A 27,338-nucleotide genomic window follows, 5' to 3' on the forward strand; every position below is an offset into this window, starting at 1 on the left:
ATCATTATCATTATCATTATCATTATCATTATCATTATCATTATCATTATCACTATCACTATCATTATCATTATCATTATCATTATCATTATCATTATCATTATTATTATTTTCAGATCGTAGAGAAATGTCCCTCTTATGTACATCATTTCCTGAAGTCCAGTGTAAGTATTTACATAAAAATAAATTGTATATTCCATTCTTTTTAAAAAATAAAAATGAATTTTTTACCCTTCATTGTGTGGAAACATGTACAGGTTGAGAGGTTGAATCAAATTCAATGGGTTTTAGGGTATCTCAGAAACTAAGATAGAAAAAATTGATGACACATTCTTAAGGGTTACATTTGTTTTCGAGTTCCAGGGCGATATTGAATTTTGTAATATTTTCTCTGTTGAGCATTTTAGAATTAAAGTAAAAATTGCTATGTACCTACTGACTTTTCGATTGGAATGTAATCGTGAAATTAATTTTTAAGCCGATTTTAATGTTTGGAAGTTATATTTTTCATTAAAAAAAGTTTATATCTCATAAATGGGCCAGTTTCCTTCTCTCAGCCTTTGAAATATTCTGTTAAATTTTTAATTTTGCATGTTTTGTTTTTCTGCTGCGGTCTTTATTTTGTAAAATGTAAAACTTAATTTTCTATTGAAGTTTTTTTTTACTGTTTTAGGTAGCTTTCGGAGACAAAGAAAACGTAAGTAATATACCTGTGGCTCTATAATTTATAAATCAATGTCAACAATTCCTTTTGTAACTTTCACTGATTTTACATTTTATTATCAACTGCTTGAAGAAGTTTAATGATTTTTTATAAATTATGTATTCGTTATTTCTTGTCTTAAAACGATTACAAAATTTACATTGATCTTCAGCTTTCTAAAAACTAAAATACAATCGATATTAGTGCATGCCTGGTACCGCAGAATAACTAACGATCAAAATAATACAATGCCGGCATCCTTGATCTCTTCCGGAGGTCTGACGACATGTTTTCGATTATAGAATTATTTATTTGCTTATTATGTAGTGGTTATATTTTTATTAACTTGTTACTGTTTCATTTAGATAGGCCGAGTTTTTTATACATCAATCTGATAGGTATTCTGTACCTGCTACAGAGTTATACAGGGTGTTTCATTAATAACACAGCCACACAAAAAAAATGTTGTACTTTTCATGCGACATATGTTATCCGTAGTATTATTGCCACTTGATCACGAATCCGGTGTCAGAATTGAGCTATCACATCACAGGAATTTCCTAACCTCAAAAAACAGGTCAAAAATAGCAAAAATTCACAAAAAAGGGCTAGGAAAAGTAGAAAAAAATTTGTTCTCTATTCAAATGTTCATTTATATGGTTAAGATCCCGCCGAACGTGAATTTCCGGTCGGAATTGATGGTTCTTTTTCTAATCTAAGAAAACGGGTCAATTAAGGTCAGATATCACGAATTTTTAAAAAACTTTAATCAATTACCTATGTATGTACATTAAGAAGGTTAAAACATGATTGAGTACTCAGGTTATAAAGTAAATTACAAAATGAATTTCGCAATTCTGACTTCGAATTTGTAATCAGCGAACCCGAAAACCACCGTTTACCAAATTTGACGCGAATGTGTTATTTTTTTTAAATTTGGTAGGCCACCTGGATCCGCCATTTTGAGTTTTGCAAAACTGACTTTGGATCCACGATCAGCGACCCCGAAAACTCCCGTATACCAAATTTACCGCGAATGGGTTATTTTTTGTAAATTTGGTCGGCCAAAAGTTAGTTTGGAGTTGAACAAAATACCTAAATCCTTAAATTGGTCGCATTTTGTTAAATATACAGTATCAATATTATATAAAATTATTAAAATTAATAGAAGTAAAATTGGCCTTTCTGGTAAATGACATTCAAAAACATTTCTTGATATTAAGTGGTACAGAGAGTTAAGTGTCATAACAGGAGTTAATCGTTGATAGATCAGATTGCAGTTTCAAACAGTCCTCGATGTTTTCGATACACCTGAACAATTTTAGGTCGTGTGCCTACAACAATGTATTACTGTCAATACTCACATTTATGTCATTTATAAATAAATATAGAATCTTATTATTACCAGTGGCATACAGCAGGGACAGAGATGTAGTTTGTCTCATCTAAATTTTATGACACTCAGACACTGGTGGAATAGTCATTTTAGCATATTTTTTAGTTTATAAAAGTTTTTTTACGAAAATAATGTATTCTTCATGGTGATCAATTTTCAAGATAATTAAATTTAAACATAGAGCTGCACAGTATCCTGACTTTAATGTTTAATCTATGTTTATATTTGTATTGACCATTTCGTCATCTTAAGTCATAAAATTGCATTGGTAAAGATTAGTATCAGATAATTTTCAAAGTGGAGGACATCTGAAATAAGTGCAGTAATGTTTTCTTTTGACAGAGTCTTGTGGTTATTAAAAATGATGTTCGTGTTCCTGAAGGACCGTTAGATTGTACGTTGCTATACTCCACAAGCATTATTTGGTTTTTATTATTAATCAAATTTTCCATGACAATAAAATTAGATTTATATTCAAAATGGGACGATGACTGATCAAATAATTGATTACGAGAAGAATTTACGAAAGGGCAAAAATTTCGAAAAAACTACTAATGTAATAAAACAAGGAGCGCAACTGCAAAAAAGATGTGAAGTCGCCGTATTTTTTTTTTTTTTTTTTCATTTCTTTATGTGTTGTGTAATATTCTGTGCATCTAATAATAAAATAATCTTTAGGTCGAAGAATGGAGATGGAAGAATTGTGTGTAGTATTTCCTGAAGCCCAGCGTAAGTTTTTACAGAAAACAAAAGAAATTATTTTCTCCTAATCTAATTACACTCTCACAAAAGATTAATTAATTTGATTATGAAAACAACATAATGCTTTGTAAAGCTCAAGAAATGAGTAACCGATTATTGTTTCTCGAAAATGATTAGAAATGACTACCAATTTTAATAACACATAACTCTATCAATAAAAAATCAGTCGTATTCCTTCCAGAGTTTTCTAATTCAGTAAAACTGTGAATGGTAGTACCTACCTTATTGAATTCTTTCAAATAAATACTCTCTAAATAAGAATTTGTTGGTCCCAATTTGCAGAATGAGAGACATCCGACATAAGTGTAATTTTTTAAAAGAATGGGCTCATTAAGGTAAACAAATGGTCAAACCATTTGTTTACTTTAAATATTATTATGTTACTCTTATTCACGTCTTCCATCTGGGGTAGGTAAATTTAAAAATAAATAACACATGACTTAAAAATATAGGTTTTGCTCTCTTATAATTGTAGTTGTTTTGAAAAAACCTTTCTTCATTATTAAAATTTAATAATGTTTCTTTTTTTAATCTAATTGTATAATAATTTTTAGGTATGTTATGTACAACAATTCCCAAAGTCCGATGTAAGTTTTTACATTAATAAAAAAGTATAGATTTAATTCTTCTAAAAGAGCTAATGAATGAATTGTTTTACCCTTTAAAGTGTGAAAAGATGTAAAGGTTGAGTCAAATTCATTGGGATTCGGAGTATCTCCAACTCCCAATAACAGAAAAAATTGATACGTTCTCCAAACATTTCAGCTGTTTTGGAATTACAAAGTGATATTGGATTTTATAACATTTTGTAACAAGTATACACTGTTGCATTTTTTTCATGTGGAATGGAATCATGACATTAATTTTTAAGATTTTAAAGTTCTGAAGCTATTTTTCATGAAAAGAAAGCAAGTTTTTATCTCATAAACAAGTCAATTCCCTTTTCTTGGCTTTTTTAATAAGTATACCGCAACATTAAAATTTTTCATATCTTCTTTTTTTATTGCGGTCTTCACTTTGTAACATGTAAAGTTTATTTTTTTTAACTTTTTAAGGTAGCGTTAAGGAAAAGAAAAAACAGTAAGTAATATTATCTATCTATGGCTTTATACAAGTAATTTATGAATCAATCAATGAATATGAATCGATACATTTTTTTTGTTGTACTTTGAACATTTTAATCATAATTTGTTCGTAAGCTCTTAATGTATAATCCCGAGTCAGACTCAGGCAATGCATGAATTACTTATTTTAAAATATTCTGGCCCGTATTAGAGTAGGGCTATTTATTATTTGTGGTACTAAAAGTATTCTGCATTGGTCTGAAGCTTAAATAACATTAGTTTTGGTCCTTCATAATACATATATATCTGGGCGGGATATATTCTTTTATGGCACAGTATCATATACAAAAAGATTCTTTTTTACGTGGTATAAGTATACGAATTTGATAGTTATAATATACAAATTACGAGAAATCTTAAATATTAAAATTGGTGTGTCATTTCTAATCATTTTCCTGAATTAGCTTTAGACTGCAAATGCTCTATATTCCGCAAGCATTAATTTGTTTTTATTAACAAATTTTTCATGACCATAAAACTAGTTATGTATCGAAAATAACTAATAAATTACAGACCGATGCAAATCAGTTTGCGTCATGAGATTGCTCCGTCTACAAAGACCATGGCAAGGAAAACGCTCCAGAAATTTATTTGTATTGATGCTAAATCAGAAACACAAACTTATTTACGTTGGTCTATTATCGAATACGTGAAAATCTTTAAGAATAGAAAGAATTTACAACAGGGGAAAAACTTGAAGACTATATTATAAAATAAGAAATGAATTTGTAAGGTCACCTGTAAAAAGTATATTTATATGTATATTTGTTTTGGGATGGAGGTAGTTTTTCCCCGTTTCTGTATAAATAATATTCTTTACATCTAATTATATAATAATTTTTAGATACTGAAGAAATGTGCCCGATAAATTTCTCTGCAGCATCTCCTGTTAACCAGTGTAAGTTTTTGCAAAAATATATATAGAATGCATTCTCTTAAAAGTTTTGGAGAGAGAATAGAGAAGAGAGAATAGTTATTTTTCAGAAACTGTTAAAAGTTGACATTTTCATTAAATTTTCAGTTGACAAAGTGAGTGTTTTTTGTCACACAAACACTTTTATGTTCTAGAACGTCAGTCTTTTCATTCTAGAACATAAAACAAATGTCAAAATAATTTATCATTTTTTTATTTATGATATAACATTTCAAAACATTAACTGTTATAAATAGGACGATTACAATTTATTTTGCACTACATGTAAATTGAAAGTAGCGATGTTGCAGTGAGTTACATTTATGCCAAATCCATTTATTTATGCCAGACGTAAAGAACAGTATTTGCGGTATATCTTCATTTGGTCTGGTCTTCAACAAATCACAAAGCATCTCGGAGTATAAGTTTTGGAATCAAGAATTCATATAATAACTGAATTTTTGGCTTCCCATCGATCGTTATTTTTAGTAGCTTATCTCTTCCCAAAGCTCCACAAACACCAATTATTAAAATGACCTGAAAAGTTGTCCAAAAGTTAAATCAATCGATTTATATTATTAATTTGAATTACCTTTTCTAGCAGAAATATATTATCAGGTGCTTCTTGTAAAATTCTCTCAACTTCTCTCTCTTTCGTTAGAATTCTGAACTTTTTCGGACGGTATCCAACTGATTAGCTTTTCAAATATAGTATTAGTTTTGGAAATTTTCTGATATTTTCATTTTTTTAGCATTCAGTGTACTTTTTAACACTGGATATACTGACTATAATGTGAAGGTTTAATTTAATTAATTTTATGTTCGAAATATGCCAGTAATACCGCTTCGGACACTTTTTGAATTTTCTTCGCTCTCCACCACCCTCTGAGTTCGTTGTAGGCAATCTCGTACTGTCTCGACGATTTTTTGGGGATTAATTGTGAAACAGGACTTTGTGTCGCTTCCAATACTTCCCCTGGTAAATGCCCGTCCTCACTTTCCGATCTCTTAGAATACGAATTACAATACAAGTACCTATATAATTCTCACACTACTTTTTCAAACAATTAATTTTTATTGTTTATTAGGATGCTTTGACTATTTGCTTTGACCCTCTATTCAAGATTGAGATATTAGTTTTTAAATGGGTTATATGGTTTTGGAATTATGAAATTGTACTTTATAGCTTCATTCCTCGAGCAATCCAAAACAGTTTAATATTCTCAAATATTTTAATTTTTAATTTATTCTTTTTCTGTTGTGTTATTTGTGTTGATTTGTTTTTATTGTTTCAGATTATTGTAATGACAAAGAAAGTGGTAAGTAACATCATTATAGTTAGTAGTCTATCTAATTTCTCTATAATTTAAGCACAAATACCATTTCTTTTTGTCGCAGATAAATTAAAAATAAGTAAAAAATTTTAAAGCCTCCTTCTACCTAAATCTAATTGTTTTCAAGATAATCGACATTTTATAAAAATTTTGAGATGCAAGCGTTTCGAAAATTCTTTATATCTTTGTTCGTTCTTTACTTGCTTTTCAGAGCACACAAAGATATGAGACATAAGATGCACTACATTCCGCTATCAAAATTACTTGAAGAAAATTATACCAAGTAAACCTTTTCGTACGTTACATTGTGAAAACATAAAATCGAGAAAACTTTAAATTCCAATAGCATAATGTAATTTTTGCACCATTTTATAAAAAGTCAAATTATCTTTTCACCAATACAGGCATACGCATACTTGCGGTTTTCTTCCATTCTCAAGAATATTTTACATTAAAAATATCATCAAATGTGCCTTGAAATGCAGATATATTGGTATTGTATTTCAGTATTCTACAAGTATGATGTATTTGCTCGACAAGAAAAATGCAGAATAATTATGAAAATAAAGATATTTTGAATTTATTTTATATTCATGGGACATTCATCATGAATTAGAATTATTAGCAGCATTTCTATGATTTGGTATTTTGCAGTATTTGAGGAATGAAAGTCGGCGAGCTACGTACAATAGCGTTCTTTGTAGAATATTTAAATATTTTTCATTTTTTTTCATAATTACATTAGTAGAATGAATTGTTTCACTTTTGTTGCATCTTTTAAATAATGAGGGAATATACATACTTTCAAATAATAATAATAATATTTTCTTCAAATGGAATGCCATTATTACTAACTGCAAGTACAATAAAGAGTAAATAATTATCCTTTCATTATGAAAACAATGAAATGTAAAGCAACCAGAATTTTAAATTATAATTATCTTTCTCCTTTTAACTTCATCATCAGTATCATAAAATTATCTGACAATCATTTATTAGTAATTTGAAATGATTTGTGTTTACTGTTCTTTAAAAACTACCACAATAATAAAAATTAGAGAAAAATTCGAAGAAAACCAACCAAAATCATTTTATTAAGAGGGCTCTATAGCAAATAGGCAACCAGAAATACATTTTTATAGATTTGATTACAGTTTGTCTAAATATTAATTAATGCACAAATAACAGACTATAAAATGGGGTTGGATTGAAACTCAAATTAGCTCCATTAAAATGGGGGGAAGTCTGTTATTTGTGAATTAATTCATGTTTAGATAAACTGTCTAATAAAATCTATAAAAATGTATTGCTGGTTGCCTATTTGCTATAGAGCCTTAATTATTATGATTCAGCTAATAATTCTGACTAGGTGAGTGTTCCCATGGATATAAAATAAATAAAAAATACTTGATACTTGATGAATAGCAAATAACAGTACCAATATGTGTCTTTCAAGGCACATTTGATTATAAATATTTTTAATGTAATATTCTTAAAAATGTAGGAAAACAAATATCTGAGAAATTCGAAATTGTAAACTGCCCCTTCGATGCCTATATCGGTGAAAAGAGAATTTGATTTTCTATAATATGGTTCAAAACAGTACAGAGTGTTCCATTTGAACTTAAAAAGTTTTATCGGTTTTAAGTTTTCAAAATGTAACGTAAAAAATAGGATACTTAGTATAATTTTCTTCAGGTAAATTTGATAACGTAAGGTCTTATCTTCTTCGTGTGTTCCGAAAATCAAATGAAACCTTTCAAAACGAAGAAAGATATAAGAAATTTTTTAAATTCTTGCATCTACCAACATTTTTACAAAATCTTGAAATCTCACAAACGGTTGGATTTAGGTACAAGGAGGTTTTAACCTTTTTTACTTATTTTTAATTTATTTTGTAGATAATGCGATAATAAATATATAGGATGTTCCATTTAAAATAAGCAAGTAGATGGCGACTTCCGGTATAAGTGGATGTGCTACAACAGTGGCATTATTTTATTTAAAGAGGGCACCCCCGAAAATCCCAGGGCCCAAATTTAAAAAATTCATATCAAAAGAGTCCGTGAAATATTCTAATGGACCGTCACCGTAAGACAGCCTATATATTTTATATATTTATTAACCATTTTTATGTCTCTTAAAAAGAAATGTTTAAATAAGAAAAATGTACAGAATTTTATGCTAATCATAGATTCGTTTTTAAATTTAGAAATTTTCGAAGTTCCGAAGATATTAGAAGAAAACCGATTTTATGCTATTTCTTTTTTCAGTCGTATTTCATTTGTTTTTCAAAATTTTAGGACAAAAATGTGTAGTCAGTATTAAAGTACCTATCTTTTAAAATGGTATAGTTTATTTTTATTTTTGATATGGACGTCATATTAAATTTTTGCCTCATTAGTAGAAAAAGGAACCAAGATGTCCACCATAATTATAATTTTAATAAAATTCTGTAAATTAATTTAATATTTCTTATTTTTAATATTTTTTTGAAAACTTTAACATAAAGCTTCAAAATAATAAAAAAATGTATGATAAACTGCCATTATTTTTTGAAGTTCTACTGACCCTCGAAATTTGTTCATTTAAAATTGAATCACAATGAGATGTATAAAGACAACAAAAATATATTTTTTTATTCTATTTAATTTTCCAAATTAGGATTTTTTTAAATGATTTCCTATTTACTCTTCTGAAAACTGCTATGAGTAAATAAAATTACGAGAATTTGCGTTTATTTCAATAATTTAATCCATCAGTACTCTAAAACTTAATTGACAGTAATTTTCCACCACACCTAACTATAATGAAACAAATTGAAGAGTTAACGTTTTTTCAATTTTATTAGACAGTAGAATAGAGCGACAATATAATTTTAGACTAAAATAAAGTAGATCCAGGTGAAAGTACTTTTTTGCAAAAAATGATGTTTTCGTCGCTTATTGTAAAATATATCAACTAAACTTGTTTTATAAATCCTTTTGTGTTTTTAGGGACAGAATCAGACTATTGCTCTTTAAGTTTCGACATGTGTAGCAAATCGATTGGTGGCCAACTTGAAGGTTTGTAGTTGTTTAAATTTACTTGTAATTAAATCACTGATATTTGAATTTACAAAGTAATTAGTTTAGATTACAAGTTCAATACCTTTACATAGGTATGACCAATATTAAATGCGTTTACGCACCACAAAATGACTCACTATACAATAAATAAGAGATGCATGATTAAAAGCGTAAATGTACAGTATAGTTAATCTACGTATTTTATTTTTGCTTGTTTTACAAAATTTTAAAGAACCCATGTATAGTCAATGTGTTAATATTAATTTTATTCAATATTGAAAAAAATTTGAATAATAAATTACAAATGTGTAGTAATAAAATACACAAAATTTTTTATCAAGAATAACTTTTTCTCGAAAAATCAACAATAAAAAAGTTTACAAGAGTGCGGTACCCCATTCGGGGACACACTGTATATGTGTATGGGGTGTTCCAATTTACGCAACCTAAATTTTACTTGGTGATAGAACCCGTCGAAATTTTAAAATCGTTTTCAGGAACATAGGTCGAGAAGTATTTAATTTCCGAAATAGAGGTTGTTGAATATTGAAATTCTTGAATATGTTTCTTTTTTATGTATTCATAATTAAAAATAAGTTATTGAAAATTTTCACAGATACTACACTTTTTATCCTTTTTAAGATAGAATGGCAATTAGAATTATGCAGGGGCAGATGAAACTGAAAGGTTTACGTTAAATGTTGACCTTTTTGCACTAAAAAACATCTACTTATTTAATTATTGCCGAATAAAAAATAAGGTAATCAAATTTGACTCGCCAAATGTAAACGAACTAAATTTACCATAATATGCCATTTTCTTTTATAAATTCTTTTGTGTCTTCAGGGACAGGAGCACATAGCGATTACTTTATGGATTGCAGCTTTCCTTACGAATCAGTTAGTGGCCAACTGCAAGGTTTGTAATCATTTAAATTTACCTGTAATTAAATGCCTACTGTTTGAATTTGCAAAGTAAATGGTTTAGATTAGAAAATATTTAAAGCATTTACGCGCCACAAAATGACTCACTATGCAAATAATGATGCTTGATTATAAAAAAATATAAATGAACAGTATTGTCAATCTAGGTAGGTAGGTATTTTGTTTTTGCTTTTTTTACAATATTTTATATTTTACCAAATTGAATTACCCAAATTTTACTTGTTGAAATATGAAAAAAATCTCTTAAACATAGGGTGAGAAGTATTAGATTCCGAAATACAGGTTGTTCAAATTGAAACTCCTGAAAATGTCTTCTTTAAATATATTCAAAATGTTTAAAGATAAATACCTAAATGAAAATTTACACAGGTATTCCACTTTTTGTCGTTCTTAAAACAAAAGATAGGTACTTAGAATTATGCTGGAGTAGGTAAAATGTATACATCTCAAATATACAGGGTGTTTTTGAATGGAGTAGCATAAATGATACCAGTGAATCTACATTTTAAAAGAACACGATCTGCAAAAAATCGCCTTAGTAAAATGTTCACCCCTGAAGAGATATGGGCCATCAAATTTTCCAAAAAAATTACGAAAATTGGCTGTAATTTGAAATTAAACACATTTAAGTGCACTGCTGTTTTTCTCGTACTAGTCTGACGATTTTCGTCAAACTCTTCAAGTACTGCATCCTCAAGATAAATAGTACGAACAGTAGGTCTTCGGCCGGTACCCTCAATATGCGGCTGTATTTTTCCAGTTTCCAGAAGTCTTCGTTCTACCGCCGAAAAAGTTTGTCTGTGGGGAACCTGACGATTTGGATATCTCTCATTATACGCTCTTGTTGCCGCAGCACAGTTTTTGCGACATTCAAAATACACTTGTAGCATGTCCACATATTCATCATTAGTAAAATTTGGCATAATTTTTGTTAATTTACACCCAAAAAATATTTAGCTGATAACAGAGACAACTTACAGAAGAGTTAATTGTGACAACTGGCATGACGGCAGCACACTTAGTTTTTCTTTGATTGATTGCAATCATATACGGTGTGAGGTGAATGGTAATACATTTTATTTTTTTATTAATAAACGAAAAGTTTTAAAGGAAAATTGCTAGAGAGGTAAAAGTTTCTAAAAGAACCAGTTTATCTAATGCGTATTTTTGGATATCGAGTTTTTACGAAATATAAAAGTTATGGCAAAAAATGGCTTGAGGGGTGGTTATTTCAACCCCTTTCGAGGGGTTAAAATTTTCGAAAAATAGTTGAAAACTCGCATCTGTATTAGTAAACAACCAGTAAAAAATTTGTTATTTGTACCTCGTTCGGTTTTCAAATTACAGCCAATTTTCGTAATTTTTTTGGAAAATTTGATGGCCCATATCTCTTCAGGGGTGAACATTTTACTAAGGCGATTTTTTTAAATCGTGTTCTTTTGAAATGTAGATTCACTGGTATCATTTATGCTACTCCCTTCAAAAACACCCTGTATAAGATTGAAATAATTAGGTAGGTACCTACTGAAATCTTGGAAAGTAAAACGTGTATAGAACAAAAGTAAGCACAAAAATAAAATCCTTGATGTTCTGTTTATTCATTGTTACTATTTAAATTTACTCAAATAAAATATATAACTTAAAAAAAGTGTTTGCTGTTATGCTAATTCCACATTTTAAGAATTATTTTCACGTACCTACTTATAAATAAAAGTAAACAATTTTATATATAGGACTAAGCAAGTAAATAAGTTATATATAAAAAAGTTAGTATTTTCGTAGATTTCAGTAGTACCTAAAACCTTGATGGTTTGATCGTTTCTTGTAGGTACCTGTTTATTCTTTTTGCTGATGCGACGTCTTTGAATATACTCAGATGGCATGATATTAATAATGATGAAATAATGAAGATTTAGATTAGTCTGTTATTAAATGTTTGAAATTATTTGTCTTTGTGGAAAACACTATTTAAAGAATACGGCGCCCTTAATACGAATACCTATTGATTTTAAATCTAATGTATGAATTTCATAACCTACTATGGTATTTTTTATAATAACTTGAAATGAAATAATATACAGCAACACTGCATCATTTTAAGTGAAAATAAATACACTTTTTCTTATGAACGTTTTCCCTCTTGCAAATACAGGGTGATAATTTAAAAATGTTAACTATAGGTACTTCAAATTAGTAGTGTTTTAAATTTGAACCATACTTCATCTTAATCATTTAAACTCTCCAACCTGACATCAGCAATACGGTGGTTGTTACCATCCATAGACCATGATACAAAGAAATAAGATCTTATATTAAAAGGTCTATGCTTGGCACATAAGTTCGTTTCATTTTTTGGGTAAGGTTTTGTGAAAATTTTGAACTGCTATTGCAGCGAATTAGATTTTATACATTAATATTTTATTTATTTAAATTGAATAAATTTAGTATGCTTTCTATGATCATAGCATGTGCCATCAACCTACATATTATTTAAAGCGTTGATTGGAACCTCTATTGGAACAAATATAACGGATGAATAAAAAGTTTATATATTTTAGATATGGAGTCATCTGATCCTGGAAAGAAACCTGTCGAGGAGTTTACAGCCGACCACCCCTTCTTGATCTTCTTGCAAATAGAGAGAGACGATGCTGTTTTGATACTTTTCCAGGGCTGTATTTTCAAGCCCAGTTATTAATTGCGACCAGCTTGCGCTATAAACTCTTTCTAATGGGAAATACTTCAGTAAGACCTGTCTCTCGATTGTTAAAGCAATTTAGAAATTTCAAACATCGTTTCTCGACAATAGTAACAATGAAAACTCACATAACGTTCTTGAGTTTTCTTAACATCTATCATTACACTGTGTTGGTATGACATTATATGAGTCAGTTACTGATTTCATATGTAAACCAAAGCCCACCAGGGCAAGTGTTACGGTTTCGTGTTTAATTCTCATTCGAACAGATTATCGACTTGCTGGGGTTGCTGGTCAGCTGATTAGAAAATGGCTTATATTTTGCAGCATTGGAAAGAATTTATCACTTATGTACGGTGTGTTTTGTTGAATAAGTTCCAGACTAATCTGATTTGATAGAATGACATTTATCGATAAAACGATTCGATTGCAAATTGACATTAGTGTCGTCAGTTGACAGCTACATCTGTCAACCGTCAACAAAATAAACAGTAAACAGTCTTTGTTATTGTTTATGTTACCGTACGCAGTAATGGAGTTGTCATTGGTTCATTAATTGTTAAATAGTAGATAGGTTGTTTTATCCTTTACATATATCATTCATAACAACGAATATTTTTTTATTGATTTAGGTACTTTGATACAGAATTATTAAAGCTGCATAAATGTTTGTATATGAACCTTTAGATGGCAATGTAACTCACTGATTGACAAAACAACCTTACATTGCTCCCCTCACTCTTCTCAAATAATTCCAGTCATTCCGTTCCATGTCACACAACCAGAATAACAGGTCATTAAGACGACCATTCTGCAAAATCAGTTCTGGACTCGATCCAATAAAACGCACCTTTAGATGTAAGGAAGATACTTTTTTTACTAGTTAGTTATAAATAAATATATTTTATACAATATTTTATATTTTATTATTTTTTTATGTTGATCTATGTAAAACTTTATATATTTTATTAAACATGCTTTAATAAGTTTATTTTTTCGAACATCAACAATGTTTATTGTTTAATACAGCCTGACCAATTTCAGAGGGAAATCAATGATATTTGAAATTGATTTTCTTTTCTTCATTATCAATTCGATGGATTCTGCACCTCTTGAATCGGGTTTGTACCAAATTTCATGGAAGACTATCGCTAATTGCTTAAAATTAATAATGAATCTTGTCATTTTGTTTGTCCTAAACACAATAGTATATGGAATATGGAATCATAATTAAATTAGATAAGCAAATGAAATATTCTTAACGAAATTTAATTTTAATTGATGATTTTGATTATATCTTCTCAACAAAACTACACATAGTGATATATGCCATGAAAACGTACACAAAAATTTAAATTATAAAATCTAATTTTTTAAATACTTAAACCTCTCCATTTTAGTCTAGCATTCGTTACGTTGGTTTTGAGTATTTTTCGTAACAGTTCTTATAGGTTCGAGGAGTAATTTATCTGCAAACCTCAATTATTCTTCCTCTAGTTCTCTATCGTTACTTTGTTACCTTTTGATTTAAGAATACCTTTCAGAAAAAAGCCCAAGAAAAGGCATTGGAAAAAGCTCAAAGTTTGCTGCTGACTTCAAAGGTGTGAGGTGAATTTGTTCAAGTAAACTTTCAAAATGATGACAGGAACATAGTCAGTAATGCAAGGCTATTCTTCAAAAAATATTTTAATGCCGCTGAAAAAGGCCCTTTATTTTCCTGCACATTGTACGAAAATATTTACTTTAATGAAATGCAGGAAGAAAATATTCAAATTAAAGTCCCGATACTGTTGTGTTCAAACATGGAAGATAAGGAAAAGGCGTTAGTTATTAGCAAAAGAAGCCCAGGTGGTTTAAATCTGTAGATAAATTGCCAGTAGATTGGGTCGCGATAAAAAATAGATGACTGGGTATATTTATGTCAAAAGTTAAAAAACTGACAAGATAGATCCAAATATTTCAGAAAAATACATGAAACTGATTCTATTTCTAAATTTTAATGTCACTAATTTAAAATTTAAGGACGTTCTCAATAATTGATGATTTAAAGGCTGAAAATGCTATTTTAATTTTTTTTTTGGTAATTATGTAATGTGCTTTAGTTTAATGTAAAGTTGTGTCGTTGTGTCTAAATAAAGCAGCGTGGAAACAGAGGTTATGGCAATTGCTTAATGGACCAAGTCTTGAATTCTTTTAGTGTTTCTTAGGAATTCATACTATATAAAATATTAAAAATTTATAAATTGATTAAACATTTTTCTCTGATGCAACAATAATAAGGTATTTGTGAAAAGATTTTATTACACTGAAGTTTCTTTCAATGTAAATTACAAATTGAAAGACAATTGTATTAAATAGAGATAGGAAAAATAATGAAATAGACCATGTTTTAATGCCCAATTTAACGCCTGATCCAGTAAAATATGTTGCATACTTCACCAAGGAGACTATTACAGACTATTATAGAGTAGACTATTATATTATCTATTATATATATTATAGACTACACATTACAGATTACATACAGATTACATATTATAAACTACAGACTATTATATTTCACATAAACGTATTTTTAATAACAAAGAATTCTAGAATTAATTCAGTAGGTACCTACTAAAAAAATCCTGGCAAGTATAAGAATACATCCATCCATTACCCTACTCATTTTTGAAAAAAGTTTATTTAAAAAAGATACCTTTATTATTTTGATTATTCTGTCTGATTTTAGACAATGTTTACTTTCTTGTATAACCCAGTTTCTCGTACTAGTTTTAATTATCTTAAGCCAGCAAAACTGTTGGTAAAGCAGTCCCATACCGATATATGTGCAATAATGCAAAATGAATATTAAAAATACACAAAAAGCAGCAATTCTTGCAGCATCTATGACTTAACGTCACATCTATATCTTATGGTTGTCTCTGATCAGTCTGATCTCTGACTCTGATCCTATATGTCTCTGCCACAGAAGATAAATTGTTTTATCTTCTGTGTATCTGCTCTGCTCTCACCAAAACACCTGACACCTGACTGATTTAGAATAAGTCAGGTGTTCTCCTGACTGATTCTAAATCCTCCTCTTCTTCTTCCATGAACAATGCAAAACAGGTTACTACATATATATAATACTACGGTTACTACAATTTATTTATAGGTTACTACCAGAGATAACCCTTACTACAATATATTAGGGTTACTACAACTTTCAAAGGCTTTTTTTATAGACAAACAAATAGTACAAATTATTTCATTAAAAGGGTGCTGAATGAAAAGATAAACGGGTATGTATGTAGGTTCATTTAAAAATAGTCGTCAAAATTTTAAGCTAAAATTAATACCAAACTTAACCAAAGCAAGTAATTCTAATGTGGAGTAGAGGTGTCTAAATAATTCGACATACTGTGCTTTGTAAGAGCAGAGATCAACGATTATTGAATAAACAAAAAACCATGGCGAATGAGAGATTAAGAACATCTGTAGCAATAGAAAACATGTATTGTTTTTGTCACGGGTAAGTCTATAAGCTATTCAAGGCGCACATATTATACAGGTATTGGTAAAATAACGTCGATAATTTACTTGGACGCCGCTATTTAATAATACAACTAGAGTTGATTTTACCGTTTACCTATCATTTGAAACAAAATTTCACCCTTGTAAAATTTTTATTTGGGGCCTCATTTACTAGATATCATAATTTTTTTGGATACGCGACATCGATTTAGTCGACGTTAGACTTTTTTGGGGTTCTATACTGAATAAAATGAAAACAATATTTTTTTACAGCAAGCATCAAATCAAAATATGTGGTTTCAACCTATAGTGCTCTTTACCTCGTCCAATTCGTTTGTTCAACTGTTGTTTAGTTAGTATTTGGTACCATATAAAAGAAATTTTTCATAAAATCCAAAAATTAAAATCTAACGTCGACTATAAATTGATGTCGCGTATCCAGAAAAGTTACAAATATCTCGTAAACCGAGACCCAAATCAAAATCTTACAAGAGTGAAAAGTATAGAATAAAACGCTTTATCTAAAAAAAAATATTCGGAAAACATGCTCGGCGTATTCAAAAAAAAAAATAGGAAGGTCCATAGTCAAGACACAGAGTAAGTAATAGTCAAGATGTGTCAAGTGTTAAGATCAAAATATGTGCTACATTTCAAATAAATACCTATCTCTACAATTACCGGAGTTTTCAATAAAAATCATGTATTTTTAATTTTAACACCCTGTATTTTGAAAATAGGGCTCCCAATTGAAAAGTGGCATAAGAAACGTCCCATTATTTTAGTCCAAAGAATATTATGTGGTTAACGGGTTGACCTACTAATTTGTAACATCTTGTAGAATAATACATATATTGAGCGAAATTCGGCTTAGTGTGCTTTGCTTATACATTTGTTTACTTTTTGTTTCATGATGTTTCTAGAATATGTTCTGTTTCTTTTTATCATGTTCTTAGAAGCTTAGAGATAGTTCTATATATATTGTTCTTAGAAACCCATGGAAAGTTCGAGAAACAAAGAAAAATGTATTGTAAACGGCCGGGCTGGCGCCTAGGAGGAGTTTATGTTGTTATTGGATATTGTGAATGTCAAGGTCAACTGTGCGTACAAAAATTGTATTAAATAAGGGTACAATGTACATTGTACCTACCAATACTGTTGACAGAAATAATAATTTCTAGCTCAACGCTTGTACATTATACAATCAGGGGAACTGGAGTAAATGTCTTCGAAATTAATACGGTTTTGTATTTTGTCTTTGAAAAATGGTATTTGAATATTTGAAAAAATATTTACATATTTTAACCAATTTAACACGATAAAAATATGACTGAAGTTAGGAGGAATCACCATGTATTATAATATAAGTTTAAGTTTCTTATTCATAATCATAGAAAAAGGATATTATATACTAATATACTAATCCTGTTTCTATGTTCATAATCAAATCGTTGTTTAGTATGTAGGTACGTCTTTTAAACTTAATTTTTGATACAAAACCTCAACGATTACAGTTTCGGAAAAGTCTACGAATTTTATCACAGAACTTTTTATTAGAAAACATTTTTATTTTTAGAACAAAAACAAAAACGTAACCAACAAAATTCTGAGAAGAATGTACCAAATAGTTAAGACAAGTTAGATGCTCTGGATATTGTTTGTCCTTTTCTAATTGCGACGCATGGAAAGACAAAGAGATATATTTTGAAATTTCGATGTTAATAATACCGAAGTTTACGTTTGAATTGCGACTTGTTATTTCCGATTTCTCAATCTTCTATTAAATATTTGTTACTACTTATTGCCATTAAGCAGTTAGTGGTTTGTGCTTTTCACTTACACATACATCTAATTTATGTTGTAATAATTACAACAATTATTGAAATTGTAATTTCAAATATAGATTGTTTAATTTTGTATATTTGTTTTTTTTTTGTTTTAGGTAAAATTGACATCACGGCAAAAAAAAAAGTGATGGCTAATTTTGACTTTCTGGCATTCGAACTAGAAAAATTTTCGAAACGTCTTCACAAAGAACTGAGAGAACAAGATGATAATGATATATTTTCACCTGTCAGCGTACACGCATTTGTGACTCTCCTCTCTCAAGATCCATGGTTTTACAATAAAGAAATTTTCAATAGAGCCTTGGGGTTTGATGTTAATGTTGCAAGTACACTTTACAAATACCTCTTTGATGCTTTTAGTAATATTAATGATCTGATCGCTAATGCCACTTTCTTGAAGCCGAGCCAAATTCCGGAAGCTTTCAGAAGCCGTCTCAGGGAAAATCTTGGTAGTGAAGTAAACTTCTTGGATTTTACTAAACCCGAAGAGGCTACTGCAACCGTAAACGCTTGGGTCTGTGATAAAACCGTTCATAAATTTACACCGGTTAGTGGTTTAAGGGATGATGTGAATTTTACGTTTTTAAATGCCACACACTTTAAAAGCAACTGGTCGGAACCGTTTTCCCCAGAGGAAACTGTGCCCGCAACTTTTTATTTGAACGAGCAAGATACGGTGCCAGTTCAAATGATGAGAAGAAAAGGTGAATTTTATTTCGAGAATCATTTACCTCTCGGAGCCAAAGTTTTGAAATTGCCTTTCGTTGAGAATAACGTAAGCCTCTTGGTTGTTTTGCCAAAGAAGGGGACAAATGTTAATGAATGTATACAACAAGTTTTGACTTATTTTTACGGTAAACTGGATTTCACAAAGAATATTACTAAACAGCAGGTTGATGTGTCCCTTCCAAAGTTTAAACTGGACGATACATTAGAACTGACGCAATACTTAAAAAAGGTAAAAGAAATTCTATTGTCCTACTCGATGGTACTTTGGTTTTTTGAGTTCAAGTATAACTGAAATATCGATTTTTTTTTAAATTTGAAACCCGACATTCAAGATCTACTTATAAAAAGGTGCATGTTCATAAAAAAAAAAACAATTTGAATTAGAAACACTCGTTTGGAAAGTGAAGACCTCTTACAATAGTAAACACGGAGATACAAAAAATGACTCAGAAATCGAATTCGAAAAAATTCGGAGGTTTTCTCTTTTGATATATGAACTTGACACTCCTGTACCCATTTTCCAACTTTTAATAGTGCAGCAATCAGGAAAGCTACAGATGCCCATCGTAGACAAAGTAGAAAGTGTTCACAGGTGAATGGTGTTGTTTTTGAATATTTAACACTAGGATTAGTAGATTTTCTATAAAATAATTTTATTTTAACTGAAAGCCTGTAAATAAACACATACGTGTGTCGACCAATCTAGCCTATTTATTAAAACTATAAGCAATATAAATTATTATTATACGGTTTTATATAATCTCAAAATATTTTAAGATGGGATTGGAAGATATGTTCAATGCCAATTTCTGTGGTGTGATTGATGGCGAGGAACTCAATTGTGATGAAATCCAGCAGAAAGCTTATTTAGAGATAAATGAAGAAGGATCGCAAGCTGCTGCAGGTAAATAAAGTCCCGTAACTTACGGTGAAAATTAAAGTGGTCATATTTTGATAATTAAGGATGGCACCCTCACCACTTTTTTGAAGACGGTTTTTTACGACCAAAAAGATGAGAATGTTTTGAAGCAAATGAATAAAAATATAACTCAAATATGTATTCACAATATATATTTTTCATTATCTACTGACAGTTACAAACAAGTATTTTTTTATTTTTAATGTTACAGCATTATGAAGTTTGAAAAATTGAAAGTAAAAAATAAAAAATTAAGTAGGTAAGTAAGACAAAAATTTACTATTGTGAGAAATAAAAAACGCCCAATTATTTAAAAATTTAATTAAATTTTTTATTCCAAAAATTTTGTTTGAAATTTCTTAAACATTCACCATGTGAAACTAGAAATCATCCCCTAAAGAAAAATAATGTATACAGAATTTTGGAGGGGGGCATTGGATGGTGACCTTCAATTTGACTTTCACCTTAACTTTCAAGGTAATTTGAATGTCGAATCTATTTTTTTAAATAGGAACCTCTATTTTTGACCCCGGATTGGGAACGAGGGCACAATTTTACATTTAGATTGGTACATAAGGCTTTTTGGAATGACCTTCAAATGGTTATTTCAAGGACAAAATATTTTAAATTATGCACTTGAATATCTCATCAAGGAAGCCACCAATCGGACAAGAAATAACCCTTACAAAAGTTGTAGGGTTCGGAGGGGGGGGGGGCATCGGATGGTGACCTTCAATTTGACTTTGACCTTCAACGTCAAATGTAATTTTTTAAATTTAATTTCAGGCTCTCCGAATCCGGAGTCAAAAATAGAGCTTCCTATTTAAAAAATTAGTTTTGACTTTCAAATGACCTAGAAGGGCAAGGTCAAATTGAAAGTCACCATCTAATGTTCTCCGACCCCAACAACTTTCGTAAGGGTTATTTACAGCCTGTATGTGCTTCACGCTTTATTAAGAAAGTATGACCATTTTAATTTTCACCAGTTTTCACTGTTAAAAACTTATCTAAACTTTAAATAATGTTTAAACTCGTAAAATTTATTCTCAGGAATGGTATCAACTTTGATCAAAGCTCGCGAAAAAAAGGTAAAAAGGATTGTATCGACAAATTATACAGTTATTTAATAAATAGATATTAAATTTTAGACACCTCCCAAAGATGGGTTACGAATCTACGAAGCAAATATATCTTCGGAAATTACCAACCGTTTTGCCAAGACCAAGATGGTGTGGAGGGTGGAAAATACCAACAAGAAAGCGGCAGACGCGAATTTTAAAGTCGTTCTCAACGATATGGCTTTCATTACGGAATTTGTAATGGAAATCGAGGGTAAGAGTTACAAATCATACATAAAAGAAAAACAGGAGGCAAAGAATATTTATAACGATGTACGTATCCGCTTGATTTTGTATTTATACTTTGATATGATAAAAAGTTTATTATAGGCAGTATCCCATGGACAAAGTGCGGGGCTCGTCGAAGCGAAAACGAGAGACTCCAAAGAATTTACGGTGTCTGTAAATCTAGAACCGGATTCAGTGGCAGTTTTCTCTCTAACCTACGAAGAAATGCTCCAACGACTTCACGACCAATACGAACTGGTGCTGAACATTTGTCCGGGACAAATTGTTGAAGATTTAAATATTGAGGTAACAGAATAAGATTCAAGTTGTCTTTTAAGTTTGCATAATTATACTTGAACTTCTTAGGTCCGCATTAACGAAAGTCGACCTCTTAAATTTGTAAAAACGCCACCTTTGAGATCAGGGAACGACATTAATACGTCAGAATACGTTCAAAACCTCGAGCCTTTGTCGGACGTTAAAATAATAAATCCAAAAACCGCATCTATCAAGTTCCAGCCTAATGCCGCAAAACAAGCGAAATTTACTCATTATCTGGGCAATAAAATCAGCGACGGTTTGTCGGGTCAGTTCGTCGTGCAGTACGACATAGAAAGAGAACCCGTTAATGGAGAAGTATGATCGAAATTTACATGTTAAAAAAAATTTACTGTTTCCCTTTAGGTACTGCTTCAAGATGGCTATTTCGTTCACTTCTTTGCACCGAATGACCTAGACCCATTACCGAAGCATGTCATTTTCGTGTTGGACACCAGCGGAAGTATGCAGGGAAGGAAAATCGAACAGCTGAAAGATGCTATGATGAATATTTTGAGTGATTTACATAAAGAAGACATGCTGAGTATTATCGAGTTTAACAACGACATTATCGTATGGGATGTTGACTTAAAAAAATCGGCCGTTGTACCTGTGAATAAAATGAAAGACTTCAATGAGCCTTTCGCCTCTTTACAAGTAAGTACCCTCTTAATCTTGGTTTTGATTAATTCACTTCTTCGCTTAGAGTCAAAAAAGCGTTCGGAATTTGTCAATGTACAGCATGAGGCGTGTATAATCTATAAAAATTAAATTACAGCTTCCTAACAATATTTGCAATAGAAAAGTCTTATACGAAAAAGTTGTATTTTTGGGCTTTTTTTTTCATAAATTAATGTTCAATTATGGATCAAAATATTTTCTCTGGAACGGTCCAGTCCGTGTGCTGTACGATGAGTTACGTGCTATAGACTAGGCACGTAAACAAATCGTCATTGAACGATAGAAAGATTGGTACTTCTCAATTTTTGGGGAATTTTTCAATGCAAAAGTACAAACCAAGAAAAATAGATATTTAAAAAAAAACTGATGTTTTCTTATTATTATAATTAATAGTAATTACTGTCTTAATTGCATCGTTGTTACTGAAATAAAACTTACCATTTCGAGAGAAAATGTTGAAATTGATCCCCATTAGCGCGGATACAGGCATGGTACCGACGCACCAAATTTTGGCGAATATTTGCCCAAATTCCAGGTATTCCACAAACATAAGCAGGAAAGTCTACTTGATTGTCACATTGCCGTAAAAACCATCTGCAAAAACGCATTCGTTGAACACAATCCGGGGGTAAAATCTGTTGAACTGGTTGCAGATGATAGAGGTGCAACTGCTGGCACCTTAAGATGCGATATACGGTACGAGATGAGGTTCCTACTTGCTGTGCGAGTAGTCGAGTACTAATTGTGGGGTTTTCGTCAAGATTTTCCAACTGCATCTTCAACATTAAGGTTCTCTTGTTGACCAGGTCCTTCTCCTCGAGGAATAACACTTCCCGTATCTCGCAGCTGCTGAATGTACTGTAGGATTGTATTTGCACATGGGAGGTGACGTTGTGGCCATCATTCCCGGTGTAACCTAGTCGCCGCGAGCCCATTTTCTCCGGTTGCACCATACACTAAACACCATATCGATAGGTTCGGAAATAGTAAATGCATTCTTTTCTCGGTTCATTGTAAAACTAGTTTGTGGAAAAACTAAAAAATTAAGCACAGTAAAGCCTGTATCAGACAATGCAATTTTGTTGCAGGGATTTGGTTGCCTTGATAGAATCCATGAAATATTTCTTATCAAACTATGCAATTCTGTCCCGGCAATTGAATAGCATGAATTAGAACATGCTCTATTCCGTGCAACAAAATTGCAGGGATTCTAGTTAATTTTATGAAGATTTGTTTATTACTAATCTAGGTTGGCTGTTGATCATAGTTGTTGTTAGTAACACCGTTAAAACAACTATTAAAGCTATACAGCAATTTACTTTTAAATTTTCATCCATTACAATGTTTTGCTTGAATAAAAAATAATTGTTTACAAGATACATACAAGAAATTTTACATGTTAAACAATGCACAGTTAGTAACACTAATGCAAACTAAACAATTTGCAGCAATTCTGTCCCATTGTGTGATAATAAGCATGCAATTTGAACCCCGCAACAAAATCCCCGAAATTTTGTCGCTGCAACTAAATCGCATTGTCCGAAACAAGCTTTACCGGATATTGTTCCTCGCATCCTAACAATCATTTCATGCCTTTTAGGTTATTAGTTTTCCTTTATCAAAACCCGTGAAGAGACGCGCGCTCGCTCGAAAGCTCAGAGTGCAAGAGGGTGACGTGTTATAAACTTTTATTATTAAGAAATCACAAAGACTAAATAATAAAAAAGCATTAACAATTGATTTAATTACTTTTATTTATAAAATTTACATAAGTAATAACAACAATTGTTTAAAGCTTTTTTAATAATGGGCTCATTATAGACATTTTTGCAGGTGCTTTGCCTTTGGCAATAGCAAAATGAGCAACGTTTAATTTCTGCAACCACACAAACACATGATCTTCTAGAGCATATTTTGCATGTGCAATTAGTGATGAGTTCATCTGGTGGAGGAAGCAATATTTGTATTTTTTTAGTACAAACATATCCCCATCATCTATCCAGCTGAACATGTGTGCAAATGTGCAGTTGTATTGACGCACTTATAAGTGGCGCTCTTTTAAAGCGGATTTTGAATGGCGATAAGACTGTAAGACTATAAAATGAAACATCACATTTTTAAATATTTAAACTACCGGTTATATGATTAATTTTATTAATGCTTTGACAATGAAATTTACAATGAACTACATTTTACCTTTTCCAAAATTTCCAAAATTGATCAAATAGTTTGTAGGATCTCCTTGCAAAGCCGAATGATATTTGTAATTCTTGTTTAATAAATAGATTAACATCAAAAACATATAAGTATTTAGTGCATTTGAACCCTGCGCTTTTGATCGAGCGCGCGTACACTATGTACGCGTATCTTCTTCATGGGTTTTGATAAAGAAACACATAACTGTAAGGCAAGAAATAATTGTTAGGATGCAAAGAACAGTATCCGGTAACTTTTTTGGCTTTTCATCGAAGTTGAATAATAAAAAACGTTGAAATTTCACAACTTTCTAAGCTGCCATTAATTTTTAAATAAATAAAATAATGAATGGAACTTACCTATCATGTAAAATAAAGTTCAAGCTTTAAAATGAGATGTCGTGCGTCTCAATCCGTTCAATAGAACCAGAGATATGGTACAATTGGTGCGCGCGGAGACGAAAAATTTAAGATATTTGCACTAAATTTGCAATAACTTTGGTTAAAGTTAATCTTTTTTTAATTTTCAAAAAAATATCTGTTTGTTGTGAGAAAACGTAACTATTAACGCATAAAAAATTGTACTAGCTATAAAAATAAACTTTTTACAGCCATTTAAACATTTAATTTGTTAATAACAATTAAACTGACCACTTTCAGGCTTTGCGACCAAGTTTTTTGGATTCAAGAGGTCAAAATAATTCGAAATAAGTTGTTTGCAGCCGTGGCACTCTGATTGTCCACGGAACCCTATCTGGCTCCTAGACTATAATAGATTATCGTCATTTAAATATTCATGAAACCAGTAACAATATTGTACTTGTTGGTTGTGATCAGGAGGACGTTTAGCTGTAGGTTAAAAAATTTGCATAATTCAAACTATATTAAGTTTATCTCAGTACCTGTTTGAGTAGATAACTGCGAAATAGGTTTCTTAGGGCTTTGCACTATTGTCGAATATCTTCAATGTTTTCTGTTAAATAGTAGGTGTGTCTGCCGACTTCCCCTGCAAATGAGATGTTTTTCCTCATATCTTTTAATAAGGATTAATTTATGGCTTTTAAAAAAATCATATGATACCTTACTCTCTCGTTTTAAAATTGATAAGTCGACATCATAACACAAAGAGATTATTCAAAAACATAATTTAATTAATAATATAACGACTTCATGTGAAGGTACTTGTACATTTTTTAAATAAGCGTATGAATGCCTAAAAGACACCAAACATGCACTTAAACGAAACAAGAGCCTTGGTCTAAGATGCAAGCCGCACAAACCACTTCCCTGTGCTGCTGTATTTACCTATTGAAGTGACAAACGCTACTTATGAGGATTTAATTCCAATTCTAGAAATATATATTGGCAGATCCACACGTTGTCAGTGATGACATCATAAAGAAAGCAAAGGAGGTCATTCAAAATATTAGCGCCGACGGAGGCACCTTCATGATAGGTGGCTTAGAAACGGCTTTGTATTTTGTGAAAACTGGACAACAGAAAAATATAGACAGGGATCAGGAACTTCAACCCATCATAGTATTTCTAACCGACGGGGAACCTAACGTCGGTATCCAGTCAACAGACCAAATTGTGGAATTAGTAAGTTACTTTGTCTTATGTCTACTAGTAGCAATCTTAATCCGTTGAAAACGTCGCATGTCACTTGTCAAATCTTTAGGTGACACGCCTGAACACGAAAGACAAGGTGCCTATATTTTCTCTCTCTTTTGGAAATTGCGCAAGTAAAGACTTTCTGAGGAAGCTGTCTTTAAAAAACTTAGGTTTTTCGAGGCACATATACGAAGCCGCCGACGCCTCTTTGCAGCTGCAGGAGTTCTATAAGCAGATATCTTCCCCACTCTTGCACGACATCAAGTTCAAGTATGACGCGGAAGTGGCGGAAGTCACGAGGACTTGGTTCCCCATTTACTTTAGGGGTTCCGAGTTGGTTGTTGCTGGAAGATGGTCAGGTAAGTACAAAACTTGCAAAAAAAAAACAAAAATTGTACTAACTGCGTTTATGCGGAATATTTACGAGGAGTAATCCGGTAGCCCTCAAAATGTACAGGGTGTCTCATACTCAATGGTATGGGGCTACTGTGAGGATACAAAAAAATTAAATAAAATTTGGGACACATGGTGTTAAATGGGATGAGGTAAGCTCCATTTTCATTCGAAAGTATTATCTTTGGAATTTGACAGAAACGACTAATGACATCAATTATATTTTATCAAGAAACACCCAAATTTTTTTTCCTGTTAAAAAACTTTTTTTTACTAAACTTTTATTAGATAAATTTTTCTGTATTACTTTCCGTTTAAAAGTTATAAGGAATATCGTCCTAAAGAGTCAAAAAAAATACCACCTAAAAATCACATTAGCAGTGGAAGGGTCAAGTAGTCTGGAAAATAATTGAATGTTCGTTGTTTATAGTGCATAATTGTTATTAAGAATAAATAAATGGATTAAACTCGATAATTCTTTAATACAGTTAACTATAGATGGACAATGGGAAATTTTCCGTCCCGGAAAGTTTCCAAAACGGAAATTTTCCGGGAAGAAATAATCGAAGCCTGAGAAATTTTCCCTGGAAAGTTTCTAGAAAAATTTCCATTAGAAATTTTCCGGGAATATTTCTAACAATTTGTAAACTTGGAACCAATTTTACTTCTAACTTCTGTGAATACAACCTCAAAAAATCGTTAGTTAATTTCGGATTTTCGGTTAATTCAGAATACCAGAAGACCATATTATCCAAATTAGTCAGAAAATACTTACACTTACTTATTTTAGTCTTTGTTAAGTCTACAATCTACATATAGAGAGCAATACAAGACATAAATT

At 30.9% G+C, this 27,338-nt stretch overlaps 2 protein-coding genes across 11 annotated transcripts in view; both read left to right on the forward strand.

Annotated features, from left to right (window-relative positions):
- LOC108914058 (inter-alpha-trypsin inhibitor heavy chain H3-like) overlaps positions 1 to 13,859 on the forward strand; it is a 31,258-nt gene extending 17,399 nt beyond the window's left edge. For 3 of the 4 annotated variants that reach the window (XM_023455971.1, XM_023455970.1, XM_023455969.1), the window contains exons 12-19: positions 117 to 164; positions 674 to 697; positions 2,778 to 2,828; positions 4,830 to 4,883; positions 6,194 to 6,217; positions 9,229 to 9,297; positions 10,147 to 10,218; positions 12,803 to 13,859. In XM_023455971.1, the coding sequence (XP_023311739.1) occupies positions 117 to 164; positions 674 to 697; positions 2,778 to 2,828; positions 4,830 to 4,883; positions 6,194 to 6,217; positions 9,229 to 9,297; positions 10,147 to 10,218; positions 12,803 to 12,942 (482 nt within the window). In that variant the 3' untranslated portion in view covers positions 12,943 to 13,859. Of the gene's footprint in view, positions 1 to 116; positions 165 to 673; positions 698 to 2,777; positions 2,829 to 3,415; positions 3,449 to 4,829; positions 4,884 to 6,193; positions 6,218 to 9,228; positions 9,298 to 10,146; positions 10,219 to 12,802 lie in introns of all 4 variants that reach the window. The other variant, XM_023455972.1, reaches the window with a different exon arrangement.
- A 2,254-nt stretch (positions 13,860 to 16,113) lies between these two features.
- The window catches only part of LOC108914057 (inter-alpha-trypsin inhibitor heavy chain H3-like), a 29,811-nt gene continuing 18,586 nt past the window's right edge, over positions 16,114 to 27,338 (forward strand). For 3 of the 7 annotated variants that reach the window (XM_018719752.1, XM_018719753.1, XM_018719758.1), the window contains exons 1-10: positions 17,640 to 17,723; positions 18,398 to 19,260; positions 19,809 to 19,935; positions 21,001 to 21,038; positions 21,099 to 21,341; positions 21,399 to 21,602; positions 21,663 to 21,932; positions 21,981 to 22,271; positions 25,844 to 26,092; positions 26,172 to 26,463. In XM_018719752.1, coding sequence (XP_018575268.1) covers positions 17,678 to 17,723; positions 18,398 to 19,260; positions 19,809 to 19,935; positions 21,001 to 21,038; positions 21,099 to 21,341; positions 21,399 to 21,602; positions 21,663 to 21,932; positions 21,981 to 22,271; positions 25,844 to 26,092; positions 26,172 to 26,463 — 2,623 coding nt within the window. In that variant the 5' untranslated portion in view covers positions 17,640 to 17,677. Of the gene's footprint in view, positions 16,227 to 17,639; positions 17,724 to 18,214; positions 18,343 to 18,397; positions 19,261 to 19,562; positions 19,624 to 19,808; positions 19,936 to 21,000; positions 21,039 to 21,098; positions 21,342 to 21,398; positions 21,603 to 21,662; positions 21,933 to 21,980; positions 22,272 to 25,843; positions 26,093 to 26,171; positions 26,464 to 27,338 lie in introns of those variants that run through there. The other 4 variants (XM_018719756.1, XM_018719757.1, XM_018719754.1 and 1 more) reach the window with 4 other exon arrangements.

Source organism: Anoplophora glabripennis, unplaced genomic scaffold (genome assembly GCF_000390285.2).
Source record: "Anoplophora glabripennis isolate ALB-LARVAE unplaced genomic scaffold, Agla_2.0 scaffold1018, whole genome shotgun sequence".
Lineage (NCBI taxonomy): Eukaryota > Metazoa > Arthropoda > Insecta > Coleoptera > Cerambycidae > Anoplophora > Anoplophora glabripennis.